Source organism: Colobus angolensis, unplaced genomic scaffold (genome assembly GCF_000951035.1).
Source record: "Colobus angolensis palliatus isolate OR3802 unplaced genomic scaffold, Cang.pa_1.0 Scaffold83, whole genome shotgun sequence".
Classification (NCBI taxonomy): domain Eukaryota; kingdom Metazoa; phylum Chordata; class Mammalia; order Primates; family Cercopithecidae; genus Colobus; species Colobus angolensis.
Genome location: NW_012122154.1, coordinates 1,094,978 through 1,110,427, shown reverse-complemented (window position 1 = coordinate 1,110,427; position 15,450 = coordinate 1,094,978). Strand labels below are relative to the sequence as shown.

At 55.4% G+C, this 15,450-nt stretch overlaps 2 protein-coding genes across 5 annotated transcripts in view; one reads left to right on the top strand and one right to left on the bottom strand.

Annotated features, from left to right (window-relative positions):
- The window catches only part of STAT5A (signal transducer and activator of transcription 5A), a 26,988-nt gene extending 14,536 nt beyond the window's left edge, over positions 1-12,452 (top strand). For 2 of the 4 annotated variants that reach the window (XM_011929720.1, XM_011929721.1), the window contains 14 exons: positions 1-117; positions 365-516; positions 948-1,103; positions 1,508-1,687; positions 4,586-4,673; positions 4,774-4,896; positions 5,854-5,946; positions 6,450-6,656; positions 7,921-8,015; positions 8,112-8,242; positions 8,701-8,856; positions 9,573-9,624; positions 9,930-10,037; positions 11,063-12,452. The exon at positions 1-117 is cut by the window's left edge and continues 9 nt beyond it. In XM_011929720.1, the coding sequence (XP_011785110.1) occupies positions 1-117; positions 365-516; positions 948-1,103; positions 1,508-1,687; positions 4,586-4,673; positions 4,774-4,896; positions 5,854-5,946; positions 6,450-6,656; positions 7,921-8,015; positions 8,112-8,242; positions 8,701-8,856; positions 9,573-9,624; positions 9,930-10,037; positions 11,063-11,225 (1,821 nt within the window). In that variant the 3' untranslated portion in view covers positions 11,226-12,452. Of the gene's footprint in view, positions 118-364; positions 517-947; positions 1,104-1,507; positions 1,688-4,585; positions 4,674-4,773; positions 4,897-5,853; positions 5,947-6,449; positions 6,657-7,920; positions 8,016-8,111; positions 8,243-8,700; positions 8,857-9,554; positions 9,625-9,929; positions 10,038-11,062 lie in introns of all 4 variants that reach the window. The other 2 variants (XM_011929719.1, XM_011929722.1) reach the window with 2 other exon arrangements.
- Positions 12,453-13,830: 1,378 nt separating this feature from the next.
- STAT3 (signal transducer and activator of transcription 3 (acute-phase response factor)) overlaps positions 13,831-15,450 on the bottom strand; it is a 94,528-nt gene continuing 92,908 nt past the window's right edge. Inside the window, exon 25 of the mRNA XM_011929718.1 lies at positions 13,831-15,447. The gene's annotated coding sequence lies outside the window, so the exon portion shown is untranslated. The remainder of the gene's footprint in view (positions 15,448-15,450) is intronic.

The window sequence follows — 15,450 nt, the reverse complement described above, 5'->3', positions numbered from 1 at the left end:
CTGGCCCAGCTGAGCCCCCAGGAGCGTCTGAGCCGGGAGACGGCCCTCCAGCAGAAGCAGGTGTCTCTGGAGGCGTGGCTGCAGCGCGAGGCACAGACGCTGCAGCAGTACCGCGTGGTGAGTGGGGTCCTGGCCCTCTCCTGGGCGTGGGTGTCATGAAGTCAGTCTCTGGGGACCTGAGGGAGGACTGGGGCCCGGATGAGAGCAGAACCTGGGAGGGCAGAGGCATATTTTTCTGGGAGCCATGCAAGGCAGAGCAGCTTGGGGAGAAGAAATGGCCTGGGCCCTGCTCTGCCATTTCCCAGCAAGGCCCTGCGGTGTTCTCTGGGAGCCCAGAAGGGGCTGCTCTCCTCTCTTCCCTCAGGAGCTGGCCGAGAAGCACCAGAAGACCCTGCAGCTGCTGCGGAAGCAACAGACCATCATCCTAGATGACGAGCTGATCCAGTGGAAGCGGCGGCAGCAGCTGGCCGGGAACGGCGGGCCCCCCGAGGGCAGCCTGGACGTGCTACAGTCCTGGTAATGGTGTGGGGCGGCCAGAGGGCAGGGCAGGAGGGGCTGGTGGGGACCCTGGCTGCTTCTGCCTCCTGTGCTGGCTCCTGCAGCAGGCCCCCTCCATCCTGGGACAGCTCTTGTTTCTCCAGGGGGCCTGGTTCCTGAATCAGACTTTGGTCCCCCATCCTGTGCACCTCCCCCAGGAAGGGGGCTGCTGTCCTGGGGTGGGAGAGAGCTCGGGTGTGTGGGTGATGCTCGGGCTGTTTGGGCCTAGTCAGGGTCGCCCCTCCTGTGTACGTTTCTAATTCTGGGAGGCAGGGAGCTCTGCTCTTCCCATGGGTGGGAGGTGTGGTGAAAGCACAGAGCCTTCCTGGGGGAGGGGGAGCTGTGTCTTGGGCCTGGCGTCTGTGCGGAGAAGCCATTGTCCTCCTGTTGGCCTTGGGGCTCCCGTGCAGGTGTGAGAAGTTGGCCGAGATCATCTGGCAGAACCGGCAGCAGATCCGCAGGGCTGAGCACCTCTGCCAGCAGCTGCCCATCCCTGGCCCAGTGGAGGAGATGCTGGCTGAGGTCAACGCCACCATCACGGACATCATCTCCGCCCTGGTGACCAGGTGACTGCTGCCTGTTGGCCATGCCCAGGAGCTTGGGGCAGCTCCAGACTGTGTGTGGGGGGCCGCAGGTGCCTTCCAGACCAGCAGATCCGCTTCGTGCCTCTCATCCCTCCCCACTCCGTCTCCAGTTGCTGTGGCTGCTGGGTGCCGCCCTTGCCCGGTTTCTCCTGTGGACACTGCAAGAGATGCCCTTGGGCCGCAGCCCGTGCCGGCTGCTGTGTTATCTCACTCCCTCTCTGTCCTCTCCCTGGACTCTCACAGCTTCCCCGGGAACAGAGGCTGTGCCCGTGCTCTTCACCTCCTGAGCCCCACGGGAGGCAGCCCCACCCCCAGCACAGGAGGACTGAGAGCCCTTTCCCCTGCGCCAACCCCTCATCGTACGTCTGTCCCTGTGTCCCCTGCAGCACATTCATCATTGAGAAGCAGCCTCCTCAGGTCCTGAAGACCCAGACCAAGTTTGCAGCCACCGTGCGCCTGCTGGTGGGCGGGAAGCTGAACGTGCACATGAACCCGCCCCAGGTGAAGGCCACCATCATCAGTGAGCAGCAGGCCAAGTCTCTGCTCAAGAACGAGAACACCCGCAAGTAATTGTGCCTCTCCCTTCCCCTGCCCAGACTTAGGTGTGGGGGACCTGCACCCCCTCTCTTTGTCCTTGCATCCAGCCATGTCTTGTCCCCTAGTTTACCATGTTGCCCAGGCTGGTCTCAAACTCCTGGACTCATGCAGTCTTCCCATCTCAGCCTCCCAAAGTGCTGCGTTGACAGGTGTGAGCCACCACGCCCAGCCGAGTATCAGTTCTTTACCCTGGGGATGGTGTGGCTGCCAGAGAGCTGAGGCTCACCGCCACTGCGCAGCATTGTGAGAGACTGTCATACCACTTTCTCTTGAAAGTGTGTTGCTTCACACCGTTGTAAATTCAATCATGTCAAACCATCATTAAATCTGGACAGATGGTACACTGCCCTCCTCCTACTCAGAGACCTTCCCCGTTCCTGCAACAAGCATGGTGCTAGGCTAGATGCGGTGGCTCACCCCTGTAATCTCAGCACTTTGGGAGGCCAAGGTGGGAGGATCACTTGAGCCCAAAAGTTTGAATTGGACAACACAGGGAGACCCTCATCTCTACAAAATATTTTAAAATTAGCTGGGCATGGTGGTGCACGCACCTATAGTCCCAGCTGTTCAGGAGGCTGAGGTGGGAGGATCACTTGAGCCTGGGAATTTGATACTACAGTGAGGTATGATTGTGCCATGGCATTCTAGCCTGGGCAACAGAGTGAGACCCTGTCTCCAAAAAAATCACACAAAGTATGGTGTTGCAGCCGTGTTCTAGAACCTGTGCTACGCACCGAGGATGAAACTGTGATCCCAACAGAACTGGGCTGTCTCCTTGCCCAGCCCCTTGACCAGCAGAGCAGGCAACAGATGCTGGGAAATGCCTGATGGTGTAGCCATGTGGCAGGGGGACATGTAGGGCACTGAGAAAGGGGGTCTTGATGCAGGAGTAAAGAAATGACAGTCTTAGGCTCCTGGTGGAATTAGAGGTAGCTAGTGATAGGGAGGGAAGTAGCAGAGAGGGAGGACTTTCAGGCAGAGCCCATGTGCCGCGTCCTGAGGAGAGTACAGAGAGGCTGTGTGTGGCAGAGTGGGGAGGTAGTGTCCAGTGTCAGGGCAGGCCATCCACAACGTATGCAGGGGGTGAATGAATGAGTGAGTGAATGAGTGATGTGGAAGACATGGCCCCATCCCTTGTCATCCAACTAAAAATGTTTACTGAGGCTGGGTGAGGTGGCTCACGCCTATAATCCCAGGACTTTGGGAGGTGGAGGTGGGCAGATCACTTGAGGCCAGGAGTTCGAGACCAGCCTGGCCAACGTGGTGAAACCCTGTCTTTACTAAAATACAAAAATTAGCTGGGCTTGGTGACATACACCTATAGCTCCAGCTACTTGGACCTCTAGTCCCAGCTACCAACTACTCTGAGGCAAGAAAATCACTAGAACCCGGGAGGCAGAGGTGGCAGTGAGCCAAGATTGTGCCACTACACTCCAGCCTGAGCGACAAAGCGAGGCTCTGTTTCAAAAAAAAAAAAAAAAAAGGCCAGGCGCAGTGGCTCATGCCTGTAATTCCAGCACTTTGGGAGGCTGAGGCGGGCGGATCATGAGGTCAGGAGTTCACGATCTGCCTGACCAACATGGTGAAACCCCATCTCTACTAAAAATACAAAAATTAGCCCGGCGTGGTGGTGGACACCTGTAATCGGGAGGCTGAGGTAGGAGAATTGCTCGAACCCAGGAAGTGGAGGTTGCAGTAAGCTGAGATCGTACCATTGCACTCCAGCCTGGGCAACAAGAGCAAGACTCTGTCTCAAAACAAAACAAAAAAACAAAAACAAAAAAACTTTACTGATTTCCTACCATGTGATCCGGGGTGTAGATGAAGACAAATGATCTTCTCACTGCCTTTGAGCTTGCATTGCAGCTGGGGAGACTGATGAAAATACACTTTAAAAGATCAGGCAGGGCCACCCCAATGATAGACAGTGGAAAAGAAGTTAAGACAGAGCAATCTAGGCTGGGTGTGGTGGCTCACGCCTGTAATCCCAGCACTTTGGGAGGCTAAGGTGGGAGGATCATTTGAGGTCAGGAGTTCGAAACCAGTGTGGGTAACATGGCAAAACCCAATCTCTACTAAAAATACAAAAATTAGACAGGTGTGGTTGCACGTGCCTGTAATCCCAGCTACTTTGGGAGGCTGAGGCAGTAGAATCACTTGAACCTGGGAGGTGGAGGTTGCAGTGAGCCGAGATTGCACCATTGCACTCCAGCCTGGGCAAAAAGAGCAAACTTCTGTCTCCAAAAAAAGAAGAAAGAGCAATCTGTTGGCGTTGGAGATATGTTAAAGGCGGGGGTGAGGGAAGGTCAGCCTGGTAAGCTTCACCAGATAAGTGGTCCAGGAAGGCCTTTCTGGGGAGCTGTCTGGGCTGAGACCTGAAGGAGGAGAAGGCTAAGAGCATTTGGGGTGACAGGAAGAGCAAGGGCCAATGTCCAAGTCTGGCATGTTCAGCAGACAGCCAGGGCCAATGGGGCTTGCATGTCCTGAGTCAGGGGAGAGGAATTCAGTGAGGCCAGGGAGGTAGGTAGGTGTTGAACATAAGGATACTCATAGACTGTGGTTGTGGTTTTTATCTTAAGTGCATTAGAAGCTACTGGAAGTCCCCAAAGCCCCTCACATCAATCTTGGTATCTGAGGAATTTCTAATAATAGATCCAGACCTCACCACTGGAGACCTTGCCTTGGGTGCTGGGCAGCAGATTGATGGAGAAGTCAACCCAGAAAGATGCCAAGAAATACTCTTAGGGGATGGGGGCAGGGGCTTTTGGCAGGGCTGACCTGAGTGAAGACCCCAGCCCAAGGTGTGGACAGGACCATGCTTCTGGCCTGGGGCCTGTGTGGAGCTGGGACTCCCCTCTCCATTGCAGCGAGTGCAGTGGTGAGATCCTGAACAACTGCTGCGTGATGGAGTACCACCAAGCCACGGGCACCCTCAGCGCCCACTTCAGGAACATGGTGAGGACAGGGCCCACCCTCAGAGGGCAGGTCTGCCCAGAGCTGAGTCCTTGTAAGCAGCCGCCGTCTCCCTGTTCCCCTGTCACCTCCCACCCTGCAGTCACTGAAGAGGATCAAGCGTGCTGACCGGCGGGGTGCAGAGTCCGTGACAGAGGAGAAGTTCACAGTCCTGTTTGAGTCTCAGTTCAGTGTTGGCAGCAATGAGCTTGTGTTCCAGGTGAAGGTGAGGCCCCCAGCCCTCCGCCCCAACTGCTGCAGTTCACCCAGGAGGTGGAGGGGCCTGCCTTGGGACTCCTGGCTGCACTGCCATCGGACAGCCTGCTTTGACTCTGGGTACCTGTTTGCTAGGTTATAATCTGGGACTAACCCAGACAATTTAGGCAATGGGCTAAGAAGAAATTGGTTTGTTTGTTTGCTTGTGCCTACGTTTTGTTGGGAGGGGTTTGTGTTTGGAACTGTGGGTGAGGAAAGTGGGTTGGGACCAGGTGTGGTGGCTCTCACCTGTAATTCCAGCATTTTGGGAGGCAGAAGAGGGAGGATTGCTGGAGTCCAGGAGTTCAAGTCTAGCCTGGGCAGCATAGTGAGAACCTGTATCTACAAAAAAAAAAAAAAAAAAAAAGGTCAGGCATGGTGGCATGCACCTGTACTCCCAGCTATTCTGGAGGCTGAGGCAGGAGGATCACTTGAGCCCAGGAGGTCAAGGCTGCAGTGAGCTGTGATTGCACCATTGCCCTCCAGTCTGGGCGACAGAGCGACACCCTGTCTCCAAAAAAAATAAAGTGGACTGCGGCCATACGTGGTGTCTCATGCCTGTAATCCCAGCACTTTGGGATGCCAAGGCAGGTGGATCACCTGAGGTCGGGGGTTTGAGACCAGCCTGACCAACATGGAAAAACCCTGTCTGTACTAAAAATACAAAATTAGCCAGGTGTGATGACGCATGCCTGTAATCCCAGCTACTTGGGAGGCTGAGGCAGGAGAATTGCTTGAACCTGGGAGGCAGCGGTTGTGGTGAGCCGAGATTGCACCATTTCACTCCAGCCTGGGCAACAAGAGTGAAACAACGTTATCAAAAAAAAAAAAAAATACATTAAAAAAAAAAGTAGATTGGGCACATTGCCTAAGCAGAGGGCACATGGTGGTCACGCCCCATCAACTTGGGTTCCTCTGACTCCTGTAGACTCTCTCCCTACCTGTGGTTGTCATCGTCCACGGCAGCCAGGACCACAATGCCACGGCCACCGTGCTGTGGGACAACGCCTTTGCTGAGCCGGTGAGTGGGAGCCCTACCCCAGCCTCCCCAGGCCCTAGGACTTGCCTGGGGTCAGCCCCACCCCTTGGGCCCCTGCTGAGTGGTCCTTCCTCACCCCAGGGCCAGCCCAGAGGTGAGGTAAGGCCAGAAGGGCTGGGGTGCTGGGCGCCTGCCTTCGGCCATGGCCTTGGTACTCTGTGTTCCAGGTTCCTGGACTGGGGTCTGTGAGGTCTGTGAGTTTGGTCTTTGGATCCTGGTCTGGGATCCTCCTTTGGCAGATGGCTTGGGTCCTTCCTCTCTGTCCTCTGTGCCCCCACCCCCTGCATTGGCTTTCTTCCCTGCAGGCTGGGGTTGCAGCGCAAGCTAGTGTATAAAAGCCGCCGCATTTCTTACCCTTGCATTTGTGTCACCTTTCTGGATCTATCTCAGTCTCCCCTGTCTCTCAGTGTCTGTGTATCTCGTGTGTGTGTGAACATTTTCAACTCCCTTAATCTACCTTTTCCCCTCTCTTCTCTCCTTCTCAGGGCAGGGTGCCATTTGCCGTGCCTGACAAAGTGCTGTGGCCGCAGCTGTGTGAGGCGCTGAACATGAAATTCAAGGCCGAAGTGCAGAGCAACCGGGGCCTGACCAAGGAGAACCTTGTGTTCCTGGCGCAGAAACTGTTCAACAATAGCAGCAGCCACCTGGAGGACTACAGCGGCCTGTCCGTGTCTTGGTCCCAGTTCAACAGGGTAGGGGCCCGGCCACCAGCCATCCACCAGGGCCCATGGGGGTCTGTCGCTCCTCTGCCTCACAGGTTACTGCCTGGTCTAGCACCCCACTCTCCACCCCCAACTACCCTCTCCTACAACCAGGAGAGATGGGGGCCCCTAGCCTCAGGAAATGCAGGCAGGGGCTGTAGGAATTGTGCTCAGTGATGAAGCCGGAGTGAGATGACGGAGGGCCTCAGGGCTGGGAGTTGGGATCCTTGGGTTCTGGGCCTAGATGTGTTTGCTAATTTTCTTTTTTTTTTTCCACAGACAGAGTCTCACTCTGTCACCCAGGCTGGAGTGCAGTGACATGATTTCAGCTTACTGCAACCTCTGCCTCCCGGGTTCAAGTGATTCTCATGCCTCAGCCTCCTGAGAGGCTGGAATTATTGGCGTCCACCACCATGCTAGGCTAATTTTTGTATTTTTAGTAGAGACAGGGTTTCACCATGTTGGCCAGACTGGTCTCAAACTCCTGACCTCAGGTGATCCGCCCACCTTGGCCTCCCAAAGGGCTGGGCATTACAGGTGTGAGCCACCGCACCTATGGCTCTGGCTCTGCTTCTGCCTCTTTCCTCGCTAATTTTTGAAGACTCATCCATTCTGTGCCTCAGTTTCCCCACCTATAAAATGAGGGGATGACTTTGGAGGCCCCATCCAGCCTGGATTATTTTCCTTTTTTTTTTTTTTTTTGAGACGGAGTCTCACTCTGTCGCCCAGGCTGGAGTGCAGTGGCCAGATCTCAGCTCACTGCAAGCTCCGCCTCCCGGGTTCACGCCATTCTCCTGCCTCAGCCTCCCGAGTAACTGGGACTACAGGCGCCCGCCACCTCACTCGGCTAGTTTTTTTTTTTTTTTTTTGTATTTTTTTTAGTAGGGACGGGGTTTCACCGTGTTAGCCAGGATGGTCTCGATCTCCTGACCTCGTGATCCGCCCGTCTCGGCCTCCCAAAGTGCTGGGATTACAGGCTTGAGCCACCGCGCCCAGCCAGCCTGGATTATTTTCTACATCTCTTACTCCCACCCATGGGCTCGTCTTGGACCCTTGTGTCTTAGAATCAAGTTTCCTCTCTGGGTCCCTAGGGTACAAGTTGGGGGCTGTGTCACTTTATGGTCTGCTGGAGTGTGGTGGCAAGCAGGGGTGAAGAACTGGGAGAAGGCTGGGTGGGGGCAGGAGGGCCCTGACTTTTGTGGGCCACCTGTGACCTGGGGCACCAGCCCTGACTCGGGGGTTCCTGGGCCCTCAGGAGAACTTGCCGGGCTGGAACTACACCTTCTGGCAGTGGTTTGACGGGGTGATGGAGGTGTTGAAGAAGCACCACAAGCCCCACTGGAATGATGGGTAAGGAACGGGGGCCGCAGGGTCAGGGGCCAGCTGTGGGTGCAGAGGGACTGTGGCTGCGGCCCAGTGGTGACGCTCAATGCTCCATGCACCCAGGGCCATCCTAGGTTTTGTGAATAAGCAACAGGCCCACGACCTGCTCATCAACAAGCCCGATGGGACCTTCTTGTTGCGCTTTAGTGACTCAGAAATTGGGGGTATCACCATCGCCTGGAAATTTGACTCCCGTGAGTGCCCGTTTTGCTCACACTCCAGCCCCAAGGCCCAGTCTCCTGTTCCCTTGCCCCCTCCCCCCGCCCCCCACATTGGGCCTGTGTCCTTAGAAGGTACCCAATGGGAAGCTTAGTATGAGAGGGCTGTGGCTTGGAAATGTATTCCCTTTCTATCGTTTTCCATTTTGGAGAACCTGAAGTCCCCAGCCCCACAGACTCCAAGACGGTTGGGTGAGTTCTCCTGCAGTTTCAGCTCTCCCCGCTCTGCCACCACCCAGCCTTGTTGGTATCTGCTCATCTTGTTTGCTGCGTAGAACATCCTGCATCGGCTTTCTTCCCTATAGGCTGGGGTTGCAGCGCAAGCTACTATATAGAAGCCCAGATTTCTCTTGCAAGCCTGCCTTAAAGCCCCACAACCTTGGTCCTCCTCCTGCTGCTGGTGGATTATGGGAATGAGGTTGTTCTTTTCACAGCGGAACGCAACCTGTGGAACCTGAAACCATTCACCACACGGGATTTCTCCATCAGGTCCCTGGCTGACCGGCTGGGGGACCTGAGCTATCTCATCTATGTGTTTCCTGACCGCCCCAAGGATGAGGTCTTCTCCAAGTACTACACTCCAGTGCTGGGTGGGTACTGCCCCAGGACCCTGCCGGCTGACTCCCCCAGGCTCTTCCCCAGCCCACAGACAAAGCCTTGGGCTGCGCCGTGGGGACTCCCCAGGAGGAGCCCAGGGGCCATGTCCCCTGTGGGTTTTGGCCCATGGGGTGATGGAGAGGATTTCAGGGCTCACAAATGAGGAGAGGGAACGACAAACCTGTCCCAGCTCTCTTCTCTGCAAAGTGAAAGCTGCATGGATTCTCACTTCTGCACCCTCGGAGGAAGGGGTGGCAGTGCTGTAGGGAGTGGCCGGGATCATTCGAGCCCACAGATAGTGCTCTGCTCCCCACCTCCCCAGCTGCTGTCTCCACACCCTGCTCACGAACCTTCCCCCGAGTAGAGTGCAGGCAGCAAAAGGGAGAAGTCTCTCTTCTTCCAGCTGCCCCAAATCCATTGGTTGGGTTTGCTTGTTCATTCTTTCTTTGACAGGGGGTGGGGGCAGGGAGAGGGAAAGCAAATGGCCAGAAAAGGAACCAGGAGAAGGGATGGGATTCAAGCCAGGGGTGTCAGTGACCCTCAGGCAGGATTTATCAGCTGGTGTTTGTTGGGGGTCCTTGGGAAATCTCATCCCAGCTGAGACCACAGGGTGATATAGGCAGGAGGGAGACTGCATGGGGCACGGACTTCTACCCCACTTGGGAGTTCCCAGAGACTTTGGTTCTCACCGCGGTTCTCTCCTTGGCAGCTAAAGCTGTTGATGGATACGTGAAGCCACAGATCAAGCAAGTGGTCCCTGAGTAAGTGGCCAGGTGGCTCTGGCCCTCCTTCTGCCTCTTTCCTCCTTCCCTAGACCCTGCCTCCCATCCCGATCCTGGACCCAGCTTTCTGCTCCCCCAGGAAACCTGTCTCAGCCCTGGGGAGGGACCTGGGCTGGGTCATGCTGTGCCAGTACCCGAATGACCACTCCTGTAGCTGGAGCTCCAGGACCAAGTGGGCACTTTGTCCTTCTACACCCCGAGAAAGACAAACATGCCCCTCGGTCCCCTCCCCGTCAGCCGCCCTGGCCTCCCTGGCAGCTGAAGCTGTTTTCTTTCTTCTGCAGGTTTGTGAACGCATCTGCAGATGCTGGGGGCAGCAGTGCCACGTACATGGACCAGGCCCCCTCCCCAGCTGTGTGCCCCCAGGCTCACTATAACATGTACCCACAGAAGTAGGTGGCGTTCTCATGGGGGTCCGCAGGGGAAGAACTGGGGGCTTGGCCCCAGGCTGGACCCCTGGAGGGCTGGTGGGCAAAGGAATCCAGAGCTCTGGTTAGGCCCCGGTCCAGGAGGAGTGAGATCAGCCAGGAAAATGGAGCATTTTGAAGCTAGACATAGCAGGGTCCAGTCCTCACTTTAGTACCAACTGTGCAATCTTGGGAAAATGATTGAGCCTCTCTGAAGCTCAAGTTTCCTTATGTGTAAAACGGAGGCAAGAATGCTTGCCTCATGAGAATGGGAGGAGCATTAAAATGAGACACTGTGGGTGAAGCATTTCCACAGGGAGGGGCTTGGAAGGGCTTGATACAGGGTAGCTATAAATGGGGTGGTTGTTCTTAAGAGTCTGGTGGGAACAAGGTAGAGAATTAATTCCCTTCCTCACTGTGGATGGCCAGGACTGGATGTCTGGGAGGTACCACCTTCCAGTGGGACCACTGAAGATCCCAGGTTCCAATCTGGAGTCCACCACCTCCCAGCCAGGTGGCCTAGAGCAAGCTTCCTGACATGGCCTTGTTTCCTTGTCTATAAAACAGGGTCAATACCCACTCTCCAGGTGGCTGTAAACATTGGAGTCATGTGCTCAATAGGTTCAGCTGTTCTAGGTGCTCAGTGAAAAGGCCCAGCCGTTCTAGGTGCTCAGTGAATGGGGCGGTGCCTACCACGCAGCTGAGCATAATTGCAGGTGGGCAGAGCCCACTGTGTCAGTCACCTGGTTTTACAGATGAGGACAGGGAGAGGGGAAATGAATTCCCTAAGATTATTCAGTGAGTTAGCAAGAGATGGGAATAGAGTGGGGGTCTGCAGAAGCCAGTGGGCTGACTGCTACCCAGCTCAGGGTGGGGTGGGGGCATCCAGCCAGAACTGGTCCCGTTCTCATGAGACGAATTTGAGAGGAGAGCAGGCTGGAGGCTGTCCCCAGGGAGCTTGAGGCTGTGAGAAATGCCAGCTCCCTCTGACATCCCCCTTTCTTTACCAGCCCTGACCCTGTCCTTGACCAGGATGGAGAATTCGACCTGGATGAGACCATGGATGTGGCCAGGCACGTGGAGGAACTCTTACGCCGACCGATGGACAGTCTGGACTCCCACCTCTCGCCCCCTGCCGGTCTTTTCACCTCTGCCAGAGGCTCCCTCTCATGAACGTTTGAATCCCACGCTTCTCTTTGGAAACAATATCCAATGTGAAGCTTTTGTGTTGTGAGCTTAGTATGGCTGTGTACACCGACACCTTTGCAGGCATGCATGTGCGTGTGTGTGTCCTCGTGCATGAGCTACGCCTGCCTCCCCTGTGCAGTCCTGGGATGTGGCTGCAGCAGCGGTGGCCTCTTTTCAGATCATGGCATCCAAGAGCGCGCCAAGTCCGTCTCTGTCGTGGTAGACACTGAGCCTCTGTCACTGCAGGCACTCAGTGCAGTCAAACCTATTCCTTCATCTGCTCAGCAGCTATTTGAATGAGATGATTCAGAAGGGGAGGGGAGACGGGTAACGTTTCTAAGCTGAAGTTTCACTCCGGAGTGAGAAGCTTTGCCCTCCTAAGACAGAGTGTGTGTGTGTGCGCGCGCGCGCGTGTGTGTATGTGTGTGTGTGTCTATGTAAATGCATCTGTCCTCATGTGTTGATGTAACCGATTCATCTCAGGAGGGAGGCTGGGGTTCATTTTTGAGTAGTATGTGGACTCCAGACTCTCTGTGAACCCTCGGAGAGTGCGTCTGGGCCTGGCCATGTCCTTAGTACAGCAGGGCTGCTGCTTTGAGTGAGGGTTTCTGAGCTGCTCTGAATTAGTCCCTGCTTGGCTGCTTGGCCTTGAGCTTCATTCAAGTCTATGCTGCTGTTGCCCACGTTCCACGGGATATATATTCTCTCCCCTCCTTCAGGCCCCAGCCTTCTTACCTTGCCTCTCTGTTTGTAACCTTGTCTACGAAGAGGAAGAAAAGATTGGGTCTAGGATATGGTGGGTGGACAGGGGCCCCGGGACTTGGAGGGTTGGTCCTCTTGCCTCCTGGAAAAAAAAAAAAACTGCAGTGAAAGACAAGCTGCAAATAGCCATGTGCTGCGTGTCTGTGGAATCTGGAGTGAGGGGTAAAAGCTGATTTGGTTTGACTCCGCTGGGAGACGGGGCCAGGAGCAGGCTTTGCGATGCTGTGTAACTGGCTGTGATCTGGGAAGGCCTTGCTCCCAACCACACACGCTCCTCCCTCTTGAGGCTGTAGGACTTGCAGTCGGGGCAGCTGACCATGGAAGATTGGGAGCCCAGGGTTTCAACTTCTCTAAAGGGAGGTGGGGATGAGAAGAGGGATTCTTTTGTACTTTGTACAAAGACCACACATTTGTGTAAACAGTGTTTTGGAATAAAATATTTTTTTCATAGATTTGCTGCTATGGCTCCTGGTTGGGGCGTTGGTGGCCTCCCTGGGTGATGGGAACCCCTGGAGCTGGGTTCTGTTCCTTCCCCAGTTCGTGCCTGACGCTGTCATTTTTAGTCTTAAATTTTAACTCTGCCCGCTTCGCTGTGGTTTTCAGGGTGCTGGCCACCCCTGGAATATTGTCAATGCTTCTCAGAGGGGTAAGGGGCCAGTTTAAGGGGCACAGATTCCCTAAAAAGCAGGGGACTCGAGGTTTGGGGCAAAGATGGAGATGGGCACGGGTGGGCAGAACTCTGACCCAGGCCTCTCCTTAGCAGCTGCTGCTCCCAGCAGCCTCAAAGCTGACGGGCCGGGCCCGGCGCCAAGATACTTCTCAACCCTCTGGGCCAGGGGCAGTCCCAGAGCCACAACAACCGTCCCATCCTCCTCCTTCCCAGAGACCAGCAGGTGGCACCACGCGGCTGCGCTGTCTTCAGCTGGCTGCCGGCGACTGTGTGAGGCAGAGGTGCAGGAGGGGGGCTGGCTCGTCCCGGCTGGACCCCCGCGCCGCTGGCTGCGGCCAGTCTCTGCTGTCGCTGGGGCCCTTGGGCGCAGGAACACGCGCTCCCCGGGTGGGGCTGGGAGCCAGGTTTGCGGGCAGGTTCCTTCTGAGCTCAGAGCTCAAGTGAGGGAGCGGGGCGGCTCGTGGGCCCCAGGAGGGAGGCGCAGGGGGCCCAGAGCAGGGGGCAGGCGGGGGTGGGAGAAGAGAGGAGGGGAGGTGAAGGGCAGGTGCCACCGCCCCACCGGGCTAATCTGCTCCATCTCTGCGAGGGAAGGCGCTAGCTCGTAGCTCCCAGGCGCGTCTCCAGGGCGCTGGGGCACGTGTAGGGGTGGGGAGAAGCCCTGTGGGCGCCCGTGTAGCTGAGGTCAGAGCGCCTTTCCCTGCATTATCACCGCTGGCTGCCGGGAGGCCCTGCAGCCCCCACCGGGTGTCTGCGTGTTGTCTCCGCTGGGTGAACTGAAGGCAAAGTGATAAAGGAGCCAACTGTGGAAGGGGAAGCCTTGGTGCGGTGGGAGTATCTAACCCCCAACCCCGCTTAGGTGGCTTATCTGACCCCAGACAGGACGAGGCGGCTCTAGGGGTTAGGAGGGGGCCGGGGAGGGAGGCCTCCACTCTTAGACCTTTCTGCCGTTGGACTATTGACCTCCTGCTCCTCCAGGCACTCCTTACCTCCCGGCTGGTGGCTGACATAAGGGGGTGGGGTGGGGGACTAAGGCAACCACCTCCTCTCAAGACCCTTTCCGGCGCCTATCCCAGGCCCCGCCTGTGTGTGAGGCCTCCTCAGAACTTAGGGAGGGGAAAAGGAAGCCTCGACCTGCCAGACAGAGCTGCCATGCTATCAGACGGTTCCTATATAACGTTTATTTCTGGAAGTTAAAGTAGATACAGCAATATACCAAAAAAAAAAAAAAAAAAAAGACAACCCCACAATAATATAAATTTTTACACTATGAAGTACACATTGGAATTTGAATGCAGTGGCCAGGACAGCAGCTTATAAACCACCTTATAGGGTAGGTAAGCAACCCACGGGATTCCCTCAGCTGGGCTGGGGACGGGCAGGGGGCAGTGGACAGGAAGCAGGCAGGGCCTGAGGACCCTGTTCTTTAAGGGGCCAGAACAAGGCTCAGCTCCTCTCAGAACTTTTGCTACAATCAGAGTTAAGACCAGATACACATGCTACCTAAGGCCATGAACTTGACAATATCTGCTCCAGAGAAGCCCGAACCCTTTCCCTAGGTCCCTATGATTTAAACCCAATGGTAAGCCCAAGACTTACCTTCCTAAATATTCTCTCTGTTTATCAGTTAAGCTTATTATGTACTGAAGAGTGTTGCTGGAGAAGCGAGAGCTCTGCAAGACACATCGACTCTCTCCAGGCAGGAGGACTGGGGCGAACCCTGTTCATCTTAGAGAAGGTCTTCTCCCACTTAATTCAGAGACCAGCTAATTTGATCTAACAATCAGAATTCCACAGAAACTCTGATCAGCTGAGGCAAGGTGGTTGAGTCGCCAAATTCGGCCATGCCTGTGGGTCAGAGGCAGCCCACCCAGCACGTGCTAGGTGTTCCCATACGCACAGGAGAGGCAAGCTAGCTGGCCAAGGCAGGCAGACGGGGAGGCCCTCTAGCTGTTCTGCCTCACCTGGGGGGCCCCAGCAGGGAGGAGTCACCAGCCTCAGAGGGAGGCCAGCTATAACCCTCATACGAGGGCAAACTCAAGTTTATCAGTAAGCCTTTGCCCTGCATGAACTGAATGAAGACGCCATTACAAGTGCCGCTGGAAATCACCAAGAAACTGGGCTAAGAACCATATTCCCTGAGCTCAACCAGACACGTCGCTGGGGCCCCCTAGTCTGCATCATGTCCAACTTGTGACTTTCTCCCCCTCTTCTTCCATGAGGTCCTGAGACCAGGATTCCTAAAACAAACAGGACAAGGGACCTTCAGACATGGGAGGAGACATGCCACTAGCAGGGTCAGGGGAACTGGGGTCGGGAGGGCGGGGCAAGAAGGAAGCCCAAATCAGAAGTATCCCAGCCCTGATAAGGCACCCACAGACAACCTAGCCTCTGAAACAGCAGATCAAGTCCAGGGAGAAAGGGAGTCAAGGTTGTAAGCACCCTCTGCCCAGCCTTACCCACTAAAAGACCAGTACATTACAAAGGAAAATAAAAGTCTATTTATAAAAAAAAAGTCTAAAATGCTTAGATTCTCCTTAAACCTTCCTATTTCAACACCAAAGGCCAGGCTGCAGCTTCAGATGTCTTTTAAGGGTTTGACCTGAAGCCTGTTTCAGGGGTTATATATAAATTATCAACCTGAAGGAAGCTGAATGCTTAAAGCACCAAGGAGGCTGTTAACTGAAGTTTCTTTTTTTTTTTTTTGAGATGGAGTCTCACACTGTTGCCTGAGCTGGAGTGCAGTGGTGTGATTTTGGCTCACTGCAACCTCTGCCCCTT